The sequence below is a fragment of the Hemiscyllium ocellatum genome, chromosome 4 (assembly GCF_020745735.1).
Source record: "Hemiscyllium ocellatum isolate sHemOce1 chromosome 4, sHemOce1.pat.X.cur, whole genome shotgun sequence".
NCBI classification, from domain to species: domain Eukaryota; kingdom Metazoa; phylum Chordata; class Chondrichthyes; order Orectolobiformes; family Hemiscylliidae; genus Hemiscyllium; species Hemiscyllium ocellatum.
Window position 1 is genome coordinate 34,051,604 of NC_083404.1, and position 24,112 is coordinate 34,075,715.

The 24,112-nt window shown below is 40.8% G+C and overlaps 1 protein-coding gene across 2 annotated transcripts in view; it reads left to right on the forward strand.

The window, feature by feature from the left end:
- Positions 1-24,112, forward strand: part of mlh1 (mutL homolog 1, colon cancer, nonpolyposis type 2 (E. coli)) — a 57,815-nt gene that overhangs the window by 19,054 nt on the left and 14,649 nt on the right. For both annotated transcript variants that reach the window (XM_060822896.1, XM_060822897.1), the window contains exons 7-14: positions 1,066-1,108; positions 2,669-2,757; positions 6,981-7,093; positions 15,252-15,345; positions 15,420-15,573; positions 19,644-19,984; positions 21,572-21,720; positions 22,793-22,901. In XM_060822896.1, the coding sequence (XP_060678879.1) occupies positions 1,066-1,108; positions 2,669-2,757; positions 6,981-7,093; positions 15,252-15,345; positions 15,420-15,573; positions 19,644-19,984; positions 21,572-21,720; positions 22,793-22,901 (1,092 nt within the window). The remainder of the gene's footprint in view (positions 1-1,065; positions 1,109-2,668; positions 2,758-6,980; positions 7,094-15,251; positions 15,346-15,419; positions 15,574-19,643; positions 19,985-21,571; positions 21,721-22,792; positions 22,902-24,112) is intronic.

Here is a 24,112-nt window from a genome sequence, read left to right on the forward strand (position 1 = left end):
AATGATGCCATGATAACATTCAAAATTGTTATTATGTAAAAGCAATAAAAGTTTGAATCAGGATCACTTTAATCTTAAAAACAAGTGAGTTGGACGCATACAAATCTGTACAATGTTTAGAAATCTCAAACCCAACTCTAATCTGTTCCATGTTTAATAGAAATGGGATAAGAGCTGGGAACGAACCAGTCATGGGGCAAAACTGCCTGTTAAATGCTAAGATGAGGCTGGAAACCTCTGATTAAACCTGTTTTTCAGATTTGAATATTATCCTTCCTTTCAAGTCGTTAGTAAATCAGATGGGTTTTCGCAACAATCAAAAATAGTTTTGTGCTCCCCATTGCAAATAAATGTTTCATAATTCCAGATTTTATTGGCTGATTTCAAGTTCCACCAGCTATCTAGGTGGATGATACCTGGCCTCTGCCAAAAAGGTTCAAAGGAGGAGAGGACGGCCTTGAGGACACAATAAATGCCCTTCATTGCTTGTGATTCTGATGACCAACCACCAGTGCTAACCATATTGCTTTCAGAACCCGCGCTCTGCCACTACCATCATCTCCGGGATCCTACTTCACAGGGTTAAGGATTGTTACTCCCTGCTTCCACAAATGTGGCAGCAGATTCCTTTCCAACTTCTGCAACTCCTTTGAGTTCTTCATAACAACAGTTACCCCACACACTCCACCTCCACGCCATTGAGAACCGATTCTATCAAACACCTATCTGTTTAGAAATCTCCTGCTGATATCAGTGGCTATCTCCTTCAAGTTTAAAACCTAATCTTCACTTGCATGCCCAAATTGTACCATGAAAAGAAATGAAGGATGATGCAGCAATCCAATTTTTTGAATTGGACTTAACAGTTATACTTGTTGGTGGATGTCTGGTTTGGGATAATAAGATAGTTTGCGTGATCTGTATTTGGTTGAGGAATTCTCTGCACTTCCATCAGGTGATGGGAAATGGTTATCCTAAGTAATGGGACACCAGGTAACGTTTTACAGCATTTTCTATATCACATTGCTATATTTTGTTGTCATAGTCCACAATCTCTCCTTCCAGGTATGCAATCCACAATTCAGGAGTGAGCTTTGCTGTGAAGAAGGTGAGTTTTTTGTGGGATGATTAAGTTTTTTTCTTCCTGAAATATTTCCTTTGAGTTTTATGGGGTTTTTCTACCTAAAGGGAGGTTCTGTTGGAAGTATTGACTTAAATGCTATGAATTTCTGATCCAGGTGTCAAGCAGCACTATCCAACCTATCGAATAGGCTGTGCTTCTGCGGAGAGTTGTTTTCTCTCACTTGGATTCCTCACTTTGCACACAAGGTCACACCAAACCCATTATGAACCTTGATCTCTGTGGGGTGTGACCACATTGGGAACAAACTGTCTGGATACCGCTCCCTTCCGTTGTATGTCCTGTTATCTCAAAGCCACACGTTAACTTGTGATTTTAAGCTGGCAACATTCAAGTGAGAGATAGTTGTGTTCACTCAAGATAATCTTGCTGTTCTCAAAACTGCAGTCTACCTACAGCTTGATAAAAAGATTGTGTAGGTAGTAACCATAGTTCTAGAGAATTAAAGCTGCTTTCTCATTCGATAAAGAATTACCATGTCTCAAGCAAGGAGAGAGGTTGAGATGGTGGGATTCTTACGGTTACCTCAGTCAGCACAGGAGTTGAATTTGCACAGTTGGCATCATTTCATCACAAACCAACTGTCCAGCCAACTGAGCTGACCAACCACAGTCAATAGATTATTTCTATCATTCATAACTGTGTCTTTTGTTTATAAGGTCTTTTCTCGTTCCATACACTAATTTGCAGTATGTATTTGCAATAATGTTTTGAAAAAATGTAAATGTCCCTGTTAAACCATCACCTAAACTTACCAGAAATACATGCAAACGTGTGAATTAGGAGCAGAAGAAAGCCCTTCAAGCCTACATCACCAAACAGCTGATCTATTTGTTTTAAATTCCATGTTTCCATCTATCTCAGTAATCCTTGATTCTCTTACCTAAGAAGAATCTGTTAAGCTCCGTCTTAAAAATATTTAATAACTCTGTCTCCACCTCCTCCTGAAGCAAAGTTTAAAGTTGCAAAACTCAGATAAAAATCTCATCTCTGTCCTGAAAGGGTGATCCCTAGTTTTGGACTGACCCATAAGAGGAAACACCCTTCCCAACTCCAACTTGTCAAGAGCATTCAGGATCTTATAAACTTCCAACAGGTGACCACTCTCTCTTCTGAGCTCCAGTAGAAGCTAACTTATCCAACCTTTTTCAATCTGCTCATTCCAGATATCAATCTAGTGAATCTTCTCTGAATTGCCTCCAATGCATATAACTCTTCCTTTAAATAAAGAGACCAAAAAACAGCACACAATCTCATCATTGTCCAATGTAACCGAAATATATCATCCTACTATGTGCAATTTTAATGAAATAAAGAAGAGTATCTCTCTTGACTATGCTCTGTTCCTGCATACAAACCTTTTATTGCTCATACACCAGAATGCCGAAATCTGCACCTCTGAATTCTGCAGTTTTCTTTGTTTGAATACCTACATAGGCCACTCCCTCTATTGAACTGAGGTCACTTAAACAAACTTGTTCTAGTAATCACGATTTACTTTGTTTTGCTTTGCTTTGTTGCTTCTAGCAAGGTGAAACTGTTGCTGATGTGAGAACATTGCCTAATGCCTCAACTCTGGACAATATTCGAACAATATTTGGGAATGCTGTAAGCAGGTATGATCAGTTCCAAATGCACGTTTATACCATGGGTTTTAAAATAGCAGTGATAACAGTGAACTAAACATCCACAAAGGCAACTACTTGTAGCTATTGGAACTTTGAAATGAAGTCAAAAAATTCTAGAATTACTCATCATCTGTAGAGAGAGTAATGAACATTAAAGATATGGACTTTTGTGTGAGAGTTGTGGAGTAGTAGGGAGTACTGGGCAGTAGGGAACGAAAGGCAGCTTATAGTTGGAGTAGGGCAAAGTCAGTAGCTTTTATCCCAGTCATATATTCTGATCACTGGGTTTAATCATGACTCGAGTCAGTTAATTTAAAAAAATGTTGCTGCCGTCTCAGGTGAGAGTTTAAAAGTGTGTATGTATGTTCCTGTCTGTGAGACAGAGTTTGCTTATCACTGCAACAAAAAAATAGTGTGGGAGTGATTGGGGAGGAAAAGCAGGAGTAAGAGCTTCTCTTTTTATTTTAAAATTTAAATCTCTGATTTTTCAGTACTCATTGACTTTTTGACTCGGAAGGAAGCATTAACTAGAATATAGGTTTGTAACCTTTCATTAGATATGTTTTCCTAATATAGGTGACTAGATGGGACAAGTGCAGAGGGTGTAAGTATCCTGCCATCAACTCATTTGCGCCAGCCTTAATGGGCTGTGAAGCACAATTGCTCATGATTAAAATTACTTAAAGGGCAAAGTGTGTACTGAGCTCATGGCAGATTACTCCACAGCTTTGTTGAATTTATGGGAATAAGAGATGTTACATGTGGTGCTAGGGTGGTATGGCATGAAATGATGAACAGAATTTAATGGGGCCCTCAGGAGAGAGTTGGAAAATGGAAAGTAGCCATAAAATAGCAATTCATTGCTTGGGGTAGAGTGCCTGATGTCTTGGAATTTCATCAGTGGTGGTGAGGTTGGTGAGCTTTTTCCCTTTGAGGCCTGTTGAGGTCCTTAAGTGGAAAGTGAAAGGCCACATTAGGCATTTTACAGCCACCATTGTCATTGTACCACAGATGAGTAGGTCTATGATGTTTGAGGAGACCGCGTCGTAAATCCTGGCAGCTCCTTGCAAATTAGGAATGTGATTTTCAGAATGGGAGCTGCTCCTGATTGGTTCTCAGAGATCCCAATCCTTAAGGATGGGAGATACAAAATCATTTCTTTAAGCTCCCTGATTGCCACAGTCTCTAGCTGAAGCTTCCTGAAACAGCCAGATAGTGTTGCCCCAAGTGTCCAGCTCATCATGAGGGGTGCCACCTTCAAGAAAATATTTAGCCTAGTAAGTGAAATTCTATGGCTGATAGAACATGATGACTGACTCAGAGATCTCTGTTCCCTTTCAGATCTGTGCTTCCTGCAATTAACACAAGCAACACAGACTGGCAGTGCTGGTCACTAAGAAATGTTGGCCTTTGCTGCAATGTTGTTATTTTAACTCTGATTGTAAGGAAATAACTGAAGCACTCAAATAGAGGATGGGTTTGAAGAACAAATCTGTCCCACAGCAGATCATATAAAGCCCAACACCAGTTCAAAGAAAAATCTCACTTTTGGATTTTGATTCCAATTTTTGGAAGCTACTGAGAAGTCCAATGCCTGTTCTTAGCAATGGCTACTGCACCTTCCTCAGCAATCAAAAATATGGAGATATAAGCATTTGATATTACCTGTAGTTCATGTTGGATAGTGTTTGATTAGTGCTCAATATCATAAGCCTATACCCTGGCAGAGAACATCAAACTTTGAGAAAGCTGCAATCTTCAGTAAGAACAGCTCATACATATCCCTTCAAGTGACTGCAATCATGGATTTTAGGAGTTCATCACCCATTCAAACAATCACAGATTTAACAGCAGCAAATTATTTCTCAGTATTTCAGTCCCTAACACGAAGATATTTTTAACCAACATGTTCAGATGTGTGATGACATACCTTGAGGAGGTAGGACTCAAACCTCTTGGCTCAGAGGTACGAACACTGCCAATATGCCATAAGAGCTTTCCCCACCACCTAGATAGTTTCTAATCAACCTGTTCAGAGACGGTATTACCAGCTGCCTCTCTTACCATACAGAATTTACTAGTTGTTGTTTTCATGTTGGTAGACAACAGATGTTATTTGAAAAATATTGTGCCCCCTTTACTGATTTCACTCAGTTGGGTCTTTCAGCTTTGTTTCACTGATTTAAAGCTGCCTGGAATCTGTTATAATCCTTTCACATTGGTAACAGGAGACAAAAATGTGGAGATGTCAACCAGTGCCTAAGTGTTACTGAACACACAGTTACCAACTGTGGAAAGAACTGCACTCATACAGAGAAAGAACTTGCATCCATCTAGCACCTTGCACAATCTCGGGGAATCCCAAGCATTTTATAGCCTACCAAATGCTTTTTAAGTGTAATTAACATCAAAATAAGGGTAAATATGGCAGTCAATTTGCACAGAGCAAATTGCATTAACCCATTATCATTTTACAGTCCACTTTGTATACGGGCAGGTTAACATGAATGCAACTGCTTTTTGCAATAGAAACCTCGGTCCTGTGGAGGCAGTGCTAAATCTCCCAAGTATCTGTGGATTTTGACACCAATCTAAGACAGTATGAGGGCTACAGAAAGATGTCTTCAATGATAACAAAGATGTGAGACATCGTGTTAATAAGCAGCTAGTTAAACATGTGGTTGAGATTAATTGATTCAGTCAATGACTGAGTAGATACACAAGGGATACAGGTGGAACTGGTGTATGGAAAAAAACTGTACTCAGTAATGGATCCCTCTTTTGGTATAGTGGAAGAGATCCTACCTCTGGACCAAGAGGCCTGGGTTCAAGTCCCATGTTCACCTGAGGTATGTAGCAACACCTCTGATTAGAAAAATAGGGTAAAAATTAGAAAAGAAAACCTGAGTAATTGGGTCCCCTTGTGACGCAGTGGTAAGGTCCCTACCCCAAATACTGGGAGGCCCCGGTTCAAGTCCTGCCTGCCCCAGAGATCTACGATAGCAACTTGGAACAGGTTAATTAAAAGTACTTTGGAACAGAGTGGTGCAATAGGACCATGTTAGGTCTATCTCACAGAAGGCGATGGATGAAAGCCGTTTTCACACAGGAATGCAATTAGTGTAAGGGCACTTCACTGATCAACATTTAGGTGGTGTCATGGCTTAGTATGTTAAAACACTTGCCTGATAAGCAGGAGATTTGGGTTCATACCTGATGGTGCCTATTTTAGGAGGCCCTCTTTTGGCACAGTGGACAAAGAAGCCTGGTTTTCAAGTCCCACCTGCTGCAGAGGTGTAATAGCATCTCTGAACAGGTGAATTTGAAAAATAGTTAAATAAATAAAACAAGTAATAGGGCTGTTGTGGTACAGTGATAGAGTCTCTACCTTTGACCTAGGAGGCCTGGATTCAAGTCCCAAAAGCTCCAGAGCTGTGTAAGTAAGACATCTGAATAGGATGTTTAGAAAAATAAATCTCAACTAAATGGCAAGGACACCATAACAAAAATTTTAGGACAGAGTAATAGCTGCTGACTGCTTCACTTCCAAGGCTATATATGTGCCGGAGTGCCCTTGGAAAGGACACGTGATATCCACCAATATTCTCAGTGCCTTTAGTGAAGGTGAGGACCACATCTGCCTCAGCATTGATGGTTTGTATTACCACAGGCTTTGCACTTCAATTACTCAATTGGAAATACTCAATGATTTACTGGTGATGGTTAATAGATGAGAAAATACTGTCGGTAATTTGGTGATGGAGGAAAGAAACAGTGCAGTTGTATGGAAGAGCATTCTGGATACAATAAAAGATAGTTTTAGGGATCTTATAGTGCATTAGTAATGTCCCTACCTCTGAGTCAGGAGGCCAGCATATCATGTCTGAGTGGGTTAATTAAAATATCTAAAACCGAATCACAGCAGGGCCCTTGTGACACAGTGGTATGTTTGGGCCAAAAGCTTCTGAGGTGCATGATAACATCTCTGAACAAGTTGATTAGAAACTATCTAAGACTCAGTAGTTAATAAACTCAATTTCTGTCACATTGATTTGCTTGTAACACATGACTGAAAATAAGCATTTCCTAATAAAATAACTCGTGGCATAGAACCACAAGACTGCAATGTTTAATTAACCAGTCAGGTTGATTCCTTTGATAACCTTTTAAAAGACAATCAATTTAGTGCCAAATTTTTATTTCTGCTGCAGGGAATTAATTGAAGTATGTTTTGAAGATCCAAAATTTGCTTTCACAATGAAAGGCTATATATCAAATGCGAACTATTCTGTGAAAAAGTGTATCTTTTTACTTTTCATCAATCGTAAGTAAACGTTTCAATTTGTTTCTTGAAATGGTTCATTTGGTGTCCTTGTTCTACCACAAGCTTGCAGTTGAGTCCCTGTTCCCAGCATGTTTTGCTGGAGTAGAGTGCAGATGAGAAAATTAAATAAGGGAATTGCAGATCTCCTAAAGTTTTCATTTGATCCAAAAAATAGTATCCAGTGAATTGGGCATGTATGTTTTCACTGTGTCTTGGTATGGTGGCAATGATTGGTCTTTGCACTGCAATTTTCACCCATTTATTTCCTGGGTCAGTCAGAGACATTTGGGAAATAAGCAGTTGCACTATTTGGTGGTCACGGTAGGAAAATTGTTAGTGATGTAACTGGTGACACTGGGTAAAGCTTGGGAACCTTGAAGCTGCTGCTTTGCCTTCAGATTAGAAAAAGCAGTACAGTATTCAAAATTTAATTTCTCCTCTCAGCAACATTAGATGTCAGTAGCTCTCAAGTGTTAAGGAGCATGTGGACGGAAATCTATTGCATGATGACACAGCATAATTTACATTCTATAATGGTGCTCACTTCCATATTTGGGCAAATACATTCAATGCTCAACAGCAGGGTTCAGTGAATAATCCCTGAAGTAGTAGAAGATCCCTTTCTGATTTTCTTCACTATTCTGTTTGCCTGTCCAAATTGCACTTGTTTACCAGATGAGTCTGAGCAGGAAAGCCAGCACAACAGCCAAAGTAAAACGTTGAGGGAGCAAGTGACCCTGGATTGCTTTTGTTTTGGGTGAAGCAAAAACCAAAAAAGAAACAAAATGAAAGTTTTCAACATGGCCACCATATTGTGTTTCCCTTATTTCATTTCTCTCTCTACATCCATTGCACGTAACCTATTGGATGATAAGTTCTGCTGAGATTTTTCAGAATTTATATTCAGAATGTAATGTCAGAGAGTTGTACAGCATGGAAACTGACCCATCAGTCCAACTGAACTGTGCTGACCAGATATCCTAAATTAATCTAGTCCCTTTTGCCTTTATTTGGCCCATATCCCTCTAAACCCTTCCAATTCATATACCCACCAGATGCCTTTTAAATGTTGTAATTGTACCAGCCTCCTCCACTTCCTCTGGCAGCTCATTCCATCCATGCACCGCCCTCTGTGTGAAAAAGTTTCCCCTTGGGGATTTTAAATCTGTCCCCTGTCATCTTAAATCTGTGCCGTCTAGTTTTGGAAAAAAGACTGGCCATTCACTCTATACGTGCCCGTCAAGATTTTATAAACCTCTAAGGTCACCCCTCAGCCTCTGACGTTTCAAGGAAAACAGCACCAGTCTGTTCAGCCTCTCTTGATAACCCAAATCTCCAATTCTGGCAACATCCTTGTAAATCTTTTCTGCACCCTTTCAAGTTTAACAACATCTTTCCTCCAGTAGGGAGACCAGAATTGAATGTAGTCCTGAAAAAGTGGCCTAATCAATGTCCTAAACAGCCACAGCATGACATTCCAACTTCTATAATTAAAGTACTGACCACTATAGGCAAATGTAATAAACACCTCCTTCACTAATCTGTCTAATTGTGACTCCACCTTCAAAGAACTATGAACCTGCACCCCAAGGTCTTTTTGCTCAGCAACATTCCCTAGGGCCCTACCATTAAATGTATATGTTCTGTCCTGATTTGCCTTACCAAAATGCAACACCTCACACTTAGCTGAAATAAACTCCATCTGCCACTCCTCAGCCCATTGACCCATTTGATGAACATGCTGTTATATTCTTGAGATAACCACCTTCACTGTCCACTGCATTGCCAATGTTGGTGTCATCTGCAAACTTATGAACCATTTCTTCTCTATACATAGCCAAATCATTTATATAAATACCAAAAATCAGTGAACCTAGCACCATTCCTTGTGGCACATCGCTGGTCGCAGACCGCCAGTCCAATAAACAACCCTCCACCATCACCCTCTGTCTCCTACCTTTAAGTCAATTTTGTAACCAAATGGGTTCCATGTAATCTAACCTTGCAATTAATATTCTGCAAAATCAAAATTAAATAACGAAATAACATTTTGATGCAGATATCTTTCTCACCATTATAAGGCCAGAAGCAGGGTTATTGGATTGCACAGTGTTCAGGTCTTTTCACAACTCCCCAAATACTGAAGCAGTCTGTCCATATGCAACAAGACCTGGACAATATTAAGGCTTCAGTTGATAAATGGCAAATAACATTCATGTTACACAGGTGCCAGGAAATAACCATTCAACAAAAGAGAATCTAACCACTTTCCTGTGACGTTTAGCAGTATTACGAGAAAGTGAGGACTGCAGATGTTGGAGATCAGGGTTGAAGAATGTGGTGCTGGAAAAGCACAGCCGGTCAGGCAGCATCCGAAGAGCAGGACAGTTGACGTGCTTGAAACGTCAACTCTTATTTAGCAATATTATCGCTGCTGAAATTCCCCAACATCCTGGGGGTTATCTCTGACCATAAACTGAACTAACTGAGCAAGTCAGAGGCTGGGAATTCTGGAGTATTTCACCTGATTTTTCACAACTTTTCCACCATCAAAAGTGCATGAATCAAGAATATGATGGAATGCTCACTATTTGGGGAAATGCAGCTCCAGTATCACAACAGCAAGCTCAATGTCATCCAGGATAAAACCGACTACTTGATTAGTTTCCATCAACCACTTTAACATTTTCTTCCTTCAACACTGACACAATTTATATAATACATTAGATGCCCAGTCTTAAACCTCCTGTAACAGTATATTCTAAATCCATGATTGCTATCTTTTTGAAGGACAAGGCAGTGGATGTCTGGGAGCCCCGTCATTTGTAAATTTACCCTCCAAGCCATACACCATCCTCTTTTGAAACTGTGCTACTAGGGTCAAAAACCTGTAGCTCTTCAATGATATTGTAGGTGTATCTACATGACAAGGACTGCATTATTTCAAGAAAGCCTTTTTGATGGTTATGTGGAATGGGCAACACTTGCTAGCCTTGTCAGCAACACTCATGTCCCATCAAAGAATAAAAGAAATCTGTGGTCCCTGGGGCAAATTGTAGAGAGACTGAGTAGGTTCTTGTTCAGATGTCTGATATCTCTGCAATTCTAGACCCTGCTGAGTTTTCAACATCCCCCCCCAGATCTCCCCCTCACTGAGGACGAACAATCAGTCCTCAGCAAAGGTCTTACATTCATCCCCCTCTGTCCACACATCAACAAATTCAATAAGCATTATGACGTCGAACACTTCTTCCCCCGCCTCCGTCTCCAAGCTTACCTTTTCAATCAGGACTCACACCCAGCCTCCGAGGACCCCTTCTCCCACCTCCAACACACTCCGTCCACCTGGTCTATTACCACCCTTGATCTCTTCATTTCCAACTGCTGCCAAGCCATTAACTGCCTCAACCTGTCTACCCTACTCCAACATCACACCCTCAATGCGCAGCTCTCACTCCCTCTGCTCCAATCCCAACCTCACAATCAAACCAGTGGATAAAGGAGTGCAGTGGTAGTTTGGCACACTGATCCCTACATCTCTGAAGCCAGGTGCCAACTTGAAGATACCTCCTCCTACCATCCCCTCGACCATGACCCCACCCCCCATCACCAAAGCATGATCTCCCAGACCATACAGAACCTCATCACCTCAGGAGATCTCCCACCCACAGCTTCCAACCTCATAGTCCGGGAACCCCGCACCGCCTGATTCTGCCTCCTTCCCAAAATTCACAAGCCTGACCCCCCTGGCCAGGGGTCTCAGCCTGCTCCTGCCCCACCGAACACACCTCCACCTACCTTGATACTGTTCAAACCCCCGGTCCAGGAGCTCCCCATATACGTTTGGGACACCACCCACGTCCTCCATCTCCTCCAAGACTTCCATTTCCTTGGCACCCAATGCTTCATCTTCACCATGGACATCCAATCCCTCTACACTTCCATCCGCCATGACCAGGGCCTCCAGGCTCTCCGTTTCTTCCTCTCCCGTCATCCCCAACAGTATGCTTCCACTGACACCCTTATTCATTTGGCTGAACTGGTCCTCACCGTTAACAATTTCTCCTTTGAATCCTCCCACTTCCTGCAGATGAAAGGGGTAGCCATGGGCACCCACATAGGCCCCAGCTATGTTGTCTCTTTGTCAGCTACATAGAACAGTCCATCTTCTGTTGTTACACTAGCACCACTCCCCACCTCTTCCTCCGCTACATTGTTGACTGCATTGGCGCCACCTCATTCTCCTACGAGGAGGTCAAACAGTTCATCAATTTCACCAACACATTCCACCCGGACCTTAAATTCACGTGGATCAAATCTGACACCTCCCACCCCTTCCTGGACCTCTCCATCCCTGTCAACGATGACCAACTCAACGCTAACATTTTTTACAAACCCACCGACTCCCACAGCTACCTGGATTACACCTCTTCCAGTCTTACCTCCTGCAAAAATCTATCCCAATTCCTTCGCCTCCGCTGTATCTGCTCCCAGGAGGACCAGTTCCACCACAGAACACACCAGATGGCCTACTCCTTTCAAGACCGTAATTTCCCCTCCCACGTGGTTGAAGATGCCCTCCAATGCATCTCATCTACGTCCCACACCTCCACCCTAAAACCCCACCCCTCCAACCGCAACAAAGACAGAACCCCCCAGTCCTCACCTTCCACCCCACCAATCTCCACATAATCCGCCCACATTTCCGCCACCTAAAAACGGACCCCACCTCCAGGGATATATTTCCCTCCCCTCCCCTATCCGTTTTCCGCAAAGACCGTTCCCACCGTGACTACCTGGTCAGGTCCATGCCTCCCAACAGCCCACCCTCCCCTCCTGGCACCTTCCCCTGCCACTGCAGGAATTGCAAAACCTGCACCAACACCTCCCCTCTCACCTCCATCTAAGGCCCTAAAGGAGCCTTCCACATCCATTAAAGTTTTATCTGCACTTTCACAAATGTCATTTATTGTATCCGTTACGCCCGATGCGGTCTCCTTTACATTGGGGAGACTGGATGCTTTCTCGCAGAGCGCTTTAGGGAATATATCCGGGACATCCGCACTGATCAACCCCACAGCCCCATGGCCGAACATTTCAACTCCCCCTCCCACTCTGCCGAGGACATGCAGGTCCTGGGCCTCCTCCACCACCGCTCCTCACCACCCGACACTTGGAGGAAGAAAGCCTCATCTCCCGCCTCAGAACACCTCAACTCCAGGGCATCAATGTGGATTTCACCATTTTCCTCATTTCCCTCCCCCCACCTTGCCACAGTTCCAACCTTCCAACTCAGCCCCATCCTCATGACCTGTCCTACCTGCCAATGTTCCTTCTCACCTATCCACTCTACCCTTCCCTCTGGCCTATCACCTTTATCCCCACCCTCATCCACCTGTTGCATTCTAGGCTACCTTTCCCCCCAGCCCCACCACCTTCCCATTTATTTCTCGACCCTGGAGGCTCCCGGCCCCATTCCTGATGAAGGGCTCCTGCCCGAAACGTTAATTTTCCTGCTTCTCGGATGCTGCCTCACCCCTGTGCTTTTCCAACATCATTCTAATCTTGATCTCTGCAGTTCTGTTTTATAATGTAATATGAAGCTTTAACATAGACAGAGATCCTGAAAGGAATAAAGATTTAGCCCTTTTGGAGTAGCAGATAGAATTTCATTTGGATTTTGAACTTATAATGGTGTGGGGTTAGGGCAGGATATTCTGGTCTCTTAGTCATGCAATTTTGAGAAGCTGATGCACATTTTGGAAAGTCTTGCGCCAGAATAGCTCCCCAACATATTCTTATCTCAAAGTGAACTTGTTAAATGTATGTTGACTCTGGCATCAGACACCTGCTCAGCAGCAGCATTAGTATCTAATCAGTGAATAATTAGATGCCCACTTAGGAACACATTGGTGAAGCTACTGGGCTCTTAATTTTTTTTATTATATTCTTTAATGGCATGAGGGCATAAGTTCCTCCTGCTGAAGTCTTCAGCCCAATAAATGGTTGGAGATGCCTTCCCCAGAGATCTAGCCTCTAATCTGATAATCTTTTGCACTAGCTTAAATGATTATGGAAACTCAATTTATACTGAACTTAATGTTTGCTTGACATTTCTGGATCCTCTGCATTGAACTGATTGATTTTGGGTGAATTGGTTTTGAGTTTCCACAATGTGCTGGGTATCAGAGAAGTGCTGTAAGTCATCAAGGAACAAAATGATGGTTGAACAAGACGTCGCAATGGATAAGATGCAGGTAGCACGATTATGGAAAGTTTGGATTTTGATAGGAGAGTCTGAGAGGTGACAAAATTATGGTAAGGATTTTAATTTCCCCATGACATTTAATTAGCATTACTATCACTGATATCAACTCCTGTCAATATCTTGGGAATTACCATTAACTAGAATATAAACTAGACTAGCCATACAAATACTGTAGCTACAAGAGCAGGCCAGAGGCTAGGTATCCTCCAAACAATAAATTATATCCTGCCTTTGAATGAATATTTTAAAAATGTTTGGGATGTAAAGATGGAGGAGAGGCAGAATATTTCTCCACTTCTACAAATTAGTATTTATTTTTATTTAAGTTTAGATGGGTTTATGAAATTGATTTTTGATATGTTTCATATGCAACTATATACAATTTACCTGTGATACTAAAGTTGCAAGTATGATGTAAATGAGACCATCTTAGTCTGGCACTTTCATTTGCTTTCTTAAAATTATATTTCAGCTTCTTAGCATCCGTAGAGCCCTGTTTTGGCAATCTGGACCTGGGTTTGAACTCCAGTGTTAAATAATTTGGTGCCCAACATTCATTCGCAGAATTTACATGATCATTGTCTGAATCTCCATGGGATAGTAGTGAGTTCTTTCTCCTCTGAATGGGTATCAAGGCACCCTTTTCCAGTACAGTACTTTCAAGTGAACTTAGTTTTCCAGTTCTTGCATAACTCTTACTCTTCTTTGCCAAGGCACTTACTCAGAGTGGAAAGGAGGGGGTATATTTTTCAAATTTGAAGAGTCATCAACTGAGAAAGAGAAGCTTTCAGCACAGTTCCCACATTCCTTCCTAGTAGAGCAAATTCCATTCCTTGCAGCTGACTTTGTTGGTTTGTGATGGACCTTGTGTGTCATATCTATGTTAATCTTAATTTGTGAGCATTGAAAACGCATTGTCAGTAGTTTGCTGGGTATTGCTATGTTTCCAGAATCTAAATTTTAATTTTTGCCTCTTGCATTTGTTGTCATTTATATCTCTGTTGTCTAGATAGTTCTCATTTTTCTTTAGTTAAATATATTTCTCCTGAACACTTTCATCACATTTTAATTATTTCCCATTGTTTTTCTGTCTATTTTGTCAATTTTGTTTTGCTGCTTACCTTTTCTTCACCTCCTCAGACTTCAGCCTCTTTCCATTGATTTACTTTGAACTTCATATTGTGTCTGAAACTTTAGTACTTTGTGATTATAATTGTCTAGATGTTTTCCACGTTGGCTTATTTCATCTAATTTATTCAATACCCATGACTAGTTTCAATAATAAATACTCCCTTTTAGATTCAGCTTAAAAGAGAAATTCTTTATGCACATAAACTGCATTCCCTTTCCCCTGTTTCCTTATGTCATCTTACCTGTTTACTTATGAGTAGATGAAATTCCCTATGTTTATCTTTTACTTCTCTTGTAAATCTCAATGATTAGTTTTTATGACCCGCTTGAGGTCCACCACTGCTGGTGTTGTAATAGGAGTTAAATATTTAATCAAATTATTGAAAGTCCTTAAGTGGTGCCTGATGAACTCCAGTTCATCTGACCAATTTTCTGCACTTAACTTCTAATAAATAGTAGCTGATTGTTCATAAGTTGCAACTGAAGCAGACAAAATAAGAGTTACCAACTTGGGTAACATCTGTGGAAAGACTAACAAAGTTGACATTTCAAGTCCAATGATTCTTCTTCAGAACATACGAGAGATTGGTGCCTATTTCACGTTAGCTTTCACCGTAAGCTAATATGCTGTCTAATGATGGTTTGATCCTGGAGACTTTGTTGCGTTTGAATGTAGTTCTGCAATTGTTTAAATATTCAAATATTCCTGATGGATGTCGTGATTCCTCACATCTAATTTTTCTTTCAATTATTTTGAAGATCGCTTGGTGGAATCCACTGCTTTACGGAAGGCAATCGAAACTGTCTATGCAGCCTATCTTCCTAAAAATACACATCCCTTCCTGTATCTGAGGTAAGTATGATGGATTGCAAAGGACAGTTATTCTCATTGTATCTGCTGTATTTAGGACTATTTTTCTTTTCAAGCCTTGAAATATTGCCACAGAATGTTGATGTAAATGTTCATCCCACGAAGCATGAAGTACATTTTCTCCATGAGGACAGTATCATTGAGAGTGTGCAACAACATATTGAAAGTAAGCTACTTGGTTCCAACTCCTCAAGAACCTACTTCACACAGGTCAGTATTGTGCTTACAATCATTCTCCAAATAAATATGGCCATGTTTCCTCTACCATATATTCCTAGAGGGGGCATAACATTATCATTGTTCTCTGAACAGGTTTATCTTAATATTAGAACTTCTTATCATTCAAAATCTCCATTCATTTGCTTTTTATGGTGTTTGAACGTAAGAATGTTTCAGCTTAAAAATGAGCTGTTTGTCTGATGCAATCTACACTGGCGTTTTATCGAAGTGCTCTCTAAGGTTGTTCTATTCTTTTTACTTAATGTGTCCCTGTAATGTTCCTCTTTGGGAGTCCGTTAGCTCAATTGATAGGAAAGCTGGTTTGTGATGCAGAGTGATGTCAACAATATGGGTTCAATTCTTGGAATGGCTGAGGCTAATGTGAGGGACTTACCTTCTAAATCTTTCCTTTCTCCTCGGGCATGGTGACCCTCAAGTTGAACCGGAAAAATGTGTTGCTGGAAAAGCGCAACAGGTCAGGCAGCATTCAACGGAGCAGGAGAATCAACGTTCCTGCACCTTTGATGCTTCCTGACCTGCTGTGCTTTTCCGGCAACACATTTTTCACCTTTGATCTCCAGCAACTGCAGTCCTCACTTCCTCAAGTTAAACCACCCTCCATTGTGTCTCTCTAATAAGGGAGCAAGTTCTTTGGTCTGGGCGATTATGGTGACTTTTAAAATTCCACTTTGTTGAGCATCTGTTCATATCCCTTCTAGAGGAATTTTTGGACTTGTTTCAAAAACAATCGTATCTCTACAATTTATTCATTCTCGACTATGGTTGTACCTACTAGAGAGTGCAAAACTTGACTGACTCTTGGGAAATAAGGCAGAGGTGTCAGTGGGGGAGCATTTTGGGGTCAGCGGCCATAATTCTATTAGATTTAAAATAATGATGGAAAAGGATAGACCAGATCTAAAAGTTGAAGTCCTAAATTGGAGAGAGGGCAATTTTGATGGTATTAGGCAAGATCTTTTGAAAGCAGATTGGGGGCAGATGTTCACAGGTAAAGGGAAGGCTGGAAAATGGGAAGCCTTCAGAAATGAGATAACGAGATTTCAGGAAGTATATTCCTGTCATGGTGAAAGGGAAGGCTGGTAGTTATAGGGAATGCTGGATGACTAAAGAAATTGAGGGTTTGGTTAAGAAAAAGAAGGAAGCATATGTAAGGTATAGACAGGATAGATTGAGTGAATCCTAAGAGTATAAAGGAAGTAGGAGTATACTTAAGAGGGAAATCAGGAGAGCAAAAAGGGGACATGAGATAGCTTTGGCAAATAGAATTAAGGAGAATCCAAAAGGTTTTTACAAGTACATTTAAGGACAAAATTGTAACTAGGGAGAGAATAGGGCCCCTCAAAAATCAGCAAGGCAGCCTTTGTGTTTTCCCACAGAAAATGGGGGAGATACTAAATGAATATTTTGCATCAGTAGTTACTGTGGAAAAGGATATGGAATATATAGACTGCAGGGAAATAGATGGTGACATCTTGCAAAGTGTCCATAATACAGAGGAGGAAGTGCTGGATGTCTTGAAACAGTTAAAAGTGGATAAATCCCCAGGACCTGATCAGGTGTACCCTAGAACTCTGTGGGAAGCTAGAGAAGTGATTGCTGGGCCTCTTGCTGAGATATTTATATCATCGATAGTCACAGGTGAGATGCCGGAAGACTGGAGGTTGGCTAACGTGGTGCCACTGTTTAAGAAGGGTGGTAAGGACAAGCCAGGGAACTATAGACCAGTGAGCCTGACGTCTGTGGTCGGCAAGTTGTTGGAAGGAATTTTGAGGGACAGGATATACATGTATTTGAAAAGGCAAGGACTGATTAGAGATAGTCAACAAGGCTTTGTGTGTGGGAAGTCATGTCTGACAAACTTGATTGAGTTTTCTGAAGAAGTAACAAAAAAGATTGATGAGGGCAGAGCGGTAGATATGATCTATATGGACTTAAGCAAGGCGTTCATCAAGGTTCCCCATGGGAGACTGATTAGCAAGGTTAGATCTTATGGAATACAGGGAGAACTACTATTTGGATAGAAACTGGCTCAAAGGTGGTGGTGAAGGGTTGTTTTTCTGACTGGAGGCCTGTGACCAGTGGAGTGCCACAAGGATCGGTGCTGGGTCCCTCTACTTTGTCATTAACTTAAATGATTTGGATGCAAGCATGCGAGGTACAGTTAGTAAGTTTGCAGATGACACCTAAATTGGAGGTGCAGTAGGCAGTGAAGAGGGTTACCTCAGATTACAACAGGATCGTGACCAGATGGGCTAATGGGCTGAGAAGTGACAGATGGAGTTTAATTCAGATAAATGCGAGGTGCAGCATTTGGAAGAGCAAATTTTAGCAGGACTAATACACTTAATGGTAAGGTCCAAGGGAGTATTGCTGAACAAAGAGACCTTGGAGTGCAGGTTCATAGCTCCTTGAAAGTGGAGACGCAGGTAGATAGGACAGTGAAGAAGGCATTTGGTATGCTTTCTTTTATTGGTCAGAGTATTGAGTACAGGAGTTGGGAAGTCATGTTGCGGCTGTACAGACATTGGTTAGGCCACTGTTGGAATATTGCGTGCAATTCTGGTCTTCCTATCGGAAAGATGTTGTGAAACTTGAAAGGGTTCAGAAAAGATTTACAAGGATGTTGCCAGGGTTGGAGGATTTGAGCTACAGGGAGAGGCTGAACAGGCTGTGGCTGTTTTCCCTGGAGGGTCTGAGACTGAGAGGTGACCTTATAGAGGATTACAAAATTATGAGGGGCATGGATAGGGTAAATGGGCAAAGCTTTTTTCCCTGGGATCGGGGAGTCCAAAACTAGAGGGGATAGGTTTAGGGTGAGAGGGGAAAGATGTAAAAGAGACCTACAGGGCAACCTTTTCACACACAGGCTGGTATGTGTATGGAATGAGCTGCCAGAGGAAGTGATGGAGGCTGGTACAATTGCAACATTTAAGAGGCATTTGGATGGGTACATGAATGGGAAGAGTTTGGAGGGATATAGGCCGGGTGCTGGCAGGTGGGACTAGATTCGGTTGGGATATCTGGTCAGTATGGATGGGTTGGACTGAAGTGTCTGTTTCCATGCTGTACATCTCTATGACTCTATTCAAGATAAAGCACTCCATCTGACACTCATCCCATGCACCACTTGAAGCACTTATTTCCTAAATCAGTGGTCTATCGTGACTGCAAAGTGTACATGTGAAACTATGACAGCATCTCCAGAATCATATCTACCACTTGCAAATTCCTTTCCAAATTTAACACTATCTTGACTTGGAAATATAATGTTGTTTCTTCATTGCCACCGGGTTGAAATTCTGGAACTCCCTCCCTGACAGGGCAATGGGTGTACCAATCAGTTTAAAGAGGTTGGTTCACCACACTAATGACGGACATTTAGAAATGGGAAATTAATACTGGCCTCACCAATAATACAAACTGAATGGAGAATTGGAGGAATTAATTGCCTGTTATACTTTCTCTTAATGAAAACTGAAATTAAAACAAGAAATAAAACAAAAAGAAAACCTAGAATGAGATGGAAGCAGAGGACATAATGTAAAGCAATTGAACTCAGTCAAAAGATTGTACAGTCTAATAGGGACTTTAAGAGAACAAGGAGATCTTCTGAGGCCAGTGAGAGGTAAAAGAGTCAGGATTGCTTCTGATGGGCCAGAGGCATTGGAAACTTGGCCTGCTGCAAATATACCACTTGAGGAGGATTGCACCTGTTAAAATCCTTTGCAACTTGGCTGCGTTCCAATTGAGTAATAGAGTAAATATTATTGTTGCTAAAAAGCAAAAGCCTGGATCTCTAATTATTGTTTACCTATTTAAAAACATTGATAATACTGACTTTCAGTTAAAAATAATTGTCAGAAACATGTAACATAGCATGGACAGCTATGAGCTCTCTTTTGAGAGTTTTATATGGAAAACTTAGTTCAGTTGATCATGTGCTCCATTTCCTTGAGTGACAGCAATAAAATAAATGTAATAGCATAATAAATTTTGTATATCTTACTATATAATGGAAATTTCTCTTTTAATCTGGTTAGACTTTACTACCTGGCCCAACCATAACCTCCAATGACTTTATCAAGCCTTCAGTAGCATCAGCTACACTTCCAAGTTCGAGCGACAAACCATATGCTCATCAAATGGTGCGCACGGACTCCAAGGAACAAAAAATTGATGCCTTTCTACAACCAATCAACAAACCACAGGAGGCACTACCCACTACTGTTTCTGTTGATGGAGGAACTGAGTGTCAGGACTCTGAGATGGAGGACCTAAGTGATATTGACTTACTTGCTGCGGAAAAAGCTGGGAGCTCAAGTATGAGCATTCAGAAACCCTTGCGTCCATGCAATGATGACCCATCCAGTGCCCCAGCCAGGTAAATGGTAATTGTTAATGTAGAAAGCCCTTGAATTTCTGAACATTATTTTATGATTTTTTTTCATGGACTAGTTACAGTCACAGCACAGGAAAAAAAAGGCATTTTGGCCCATCGATTGTGTGCCAGTCAAAAACAAGCTTCTTGGTAGGCTAATCGTATTTTCCAACATTTGGACCATTATGCCTTGGCATTGCAAGTGCACATCTAAATCCTACTTAAATATTAATGAGTGTTTCTACTTCTACCACCCTTTCAGACTGTGAATTTGAGATTCTCGCTAGCCTCTGGGTAAAAACATTTTTTCCTCTTTTTTTCCACCTTCTCAACCTTCTGCTCCGTACCTTATATCTGTCCCGGTCCTTGATCTCTCCATCAAAGGATAAAGTCTCTTCTTGTCTATCCTATCCATGACTCCCCCACCCCCATAATTATATTTATCTCGATAATGCCCCACCCCACACCCAATGTCCTCTGCTTCAAGGAAAACAGCCACAGTTTATCCAGTCTTTTTTCATAACTGAAATTTTCCGGCCCAGGCAACATGTCTAGTTAATCTCCTCTGCATCCTTTCCAGTACAGTCACATCCCTGTTATAACTTGGTGCATAAGGAGGTTGCATAAAGTGAGGGAGTTGATAGAATTAAATTGTAGTTGGAGCTCACAGTCAAGATTTTCCACACTACCTGAAAACCCTTCCCCTTAGTAGCTGTGGTGCCTGCAACATCCTTGTCTGTTTGTCACTTGTCACTAGGTGATATCCTAGAGTGGCATAGGGTGTATCTTATTGTTTGTATAAAAGTGACTGACAGTTTCAAGCTACTGAGTTTAAAATTTTGAAAACATTACTAGTTGTAGGGGAAATTGTAGTGCAAAACTAAGGGACTAACTTTCTGTTGACAGGGTGGATGGAGCAGGTGTGCAATTGTTGGTGTAAGAGCATGTCACTTCTTTTTTTTTCCGGCAATTCTTGTATTCATCCACTTGGTTAAGTTCCAGTAGACTGATTTTTAAATGCTTTGAGTAGCTGCTCAGTACAGTTTGAGTTTAAATTTGCATGATTCTTGGTTTGAATGAATAGGTGACAAAAGCTGTTCCCAGATGGTCTGTATACCACTCTACTTCTGGTTGTGGAACACTGAAAGTGAAGCTCAACGGTTTGAATACATCTCTAAACTGTAATTGAGATCCAAATTCATTCACTACTTGATCAGTAAACACTGTACAATTTATTGAGCACCTTTTGTTAAGCATGCTCAGATTACTGGTGAAAAAAATTAAAACTTGCTTGAACCTTGAATTGTTTTTGTTCCAATAAGTGGAAAAGAAAGATGGTTTTAATCTTTTGACTGAGCAGAGGAAAACAATTTTGCATATCCTTCAAATAAATGTTATCTTCAGTTTAGTTTAAGGCCGACTTATTTTTGTTTTGAAGATAGTGATATAAATAAAAAGATTCAAAGACAACCAATAACTGAAAGTGAATGACTGGATAAATGAGATTAATATGTTAAGAAGTTGTCAGTGTATAAATCTAAAATAATGCATCTTGGTACTTATGTAAGGCAAAATCTTGTTTATTCATAGGAAACGATCAAGGGTAGATTCACCAGGTGAGATAAAAGAAGCGAACTCCAGCCATGAGATGACAGCTGCCCATCTTCCAAAGAGGAGAATTATTAACTTAACCAGTGTTCTCACCCTGCAAGGGGAGATCAGCAGTCAGAACCATGCAGGTACAATCTATTTTAATGACTTAAATCAGGGAAGTGAATGTACTACTGTCATGTTTGCAGTTGACACAGAAATAAATGGGAAGGCAAGTGGTGAAGATGAGAGTCTGCAGAGTGATACAAATAGGTTAGGTCACTGGGCAAAATGAAATATAATGTGGGAAAGTAGGAAGAATAGAGATGAATAGTATTTAAATGGAAAGAGATTTGGGAGTCCTTAGTGTATAAACCATAAATGTTAGTGTACAGGTTCAGCAGGTAATGGGTAAGACAAGTGGACTGTTGGCCTTCCATTCAATGAGAATGGAGTACAAAATTAGGGAAGCATTGCTGAAACTATGTGACACTGGTCAACCACATCTGGAATAAAATGAACATTTTTGGGTGCCAAAACTAAAGAAAGATATGAGGGCATTGAACCTTTGCTGGAATGTATCCAATCAGTTAATCCTGAGTCTGGAAGCATTTTCTTACGAGAAGACATTGAGTAGATTAGGCTTGTACTATTGGAGATAAGAATAAAAGGCGACCTTATTGAAACATGTGAAGTTTTTAGGGGCTTTGACAGGGTAGATTTTGGAAGGTTGTTTCCCCTTGTGTGAGTCTAAAACCACAGGGCATAATGGGTCAACCATTTAAGACAGAAGAGGAGGAATTTCTTCTCTCAAGTATATGAAAATGTGGAATGCTGGATTGTTAAGTATACTAAAGTTTGAGAGAGATTTTTAATCAGTAAGGGGATAAAAAGTTTTTTTGGAAAAGGCAGGTAAATCGAGAATGGCAGAGAGACTCTATGATTCGAATCATCTACTAATGTTCCTAGGTTTATGGTCTTGGGTTAGAGGTGCCAGCTATTAGATATGTTACTGTCAGAGGAGGAATAGATGAGAGGCAAAGTTCATGTGTGTTGGTTTTGTGTGTATATATTGCCATTTCTTGAAGATGGATTAGCCAAGCCATGATCCAGCGTTTCTCAGTAAGTGAGAATGAAATCAAAATTGGACAAAACAAATACAATAAGATGGCATTATTGTGGTCAGGGTACTAAATTTATTGCTTTTTTTTTGTCTCTAAGGCCTACAGGATATGTTACAGAATCATTCATTTGTTGGTTGTGTAAATCCTCAGTGGGCACTGGTGCAGTATCAAACAAAACTTTACCTGATCAATACTACTAAACTCAGGTAATTCATATATTGTTTTGATCCCAGAATAGACTGTGAATTTTGTTATCTTGGGTGATGCCAAGAAAGTATGCAATTATCTGGTTACGGGCCAGTAAGCTTTCATTTTTCAAGTAGACAATATGTGGTCCAGGGAACATACTAAGTGTAAAGTTACAAGCATCAATGGTATTGAAAAAAATAGTTCTTACTATACAATTCTATGGCCCAGAATTATGTGGTAGACATGGATAGTACACTTTGACTGAACACCCCACAATGCATATTTGTTTTTGCTCATTAATGGAATATGGGCACTGCTGGCACAGCTAACATTTATTGCCCATCCCTATATGCCCTTGAAGTAATGCGAGGTGCTGCTTTGAACTGCTGCATTCCATGAGCTGTCGGTAGACATTAAGGAGGGAATTCCATAGTTTTGACTGACTAACTTTGAAGGAACAGTGATATGTTCCCAAGTCAGGATAGTGAGTGATTTGGAGGATGCTTTCAGATAGTGATACTCCCATGTATTGATTCCTTCCCTGCAGGGCAGCTAAAACAAAAATCAGCATCCATACAGAGTCCATTCCTATCTCAGTCTCTACCTTCAACTGTCTGTCATTGTGGACTGGCTGTCAGTGACTCCTAGAATTGAACTGAGTGAACTATTAAAAATCTTGCAGTAAGCCCTGCTGCTATCTCAGGGCAGAATTGAATGTCACCACCAACTGCTCATGGATCTCCTCTTGTGTACCCCTGAATTCAATCATGTTGCTATTTTGACAGAATTCACAGAGAATGACAGAGAACTTTTTAAAAGAAGGATTCACAACATCATCCTTTTTAAACAGGACCATCTCTGTTCTGGGAGCCTATTTGATTATTATCTGTACCTCAGTAATGATTTCAAGTCCATCTGTCGAAGTGTCCTGTGTAGTACAGTATTAATGTAAATAGTAGACCAAATTAAATAAGTTTCCTTAAGCATTCGCAGTTAATTTAAAAAAAATATACAGTGGTGGACAGGAAATTACACACTGGACCATTCAGCTCACTGTAGACAAATTTAATGCACATCTCACAGGCAGCAGAATTAGAATTAGGTTCATTGTCACATGTACTCAAATACTGGAGTAAAGTGAAAAGCAAACAAAGTCACCACTCACGAGTGCAATCTTAAATGCAAAAGCACAATTTTTTTTTACAAAGCAAATAAATAGATACAGAAA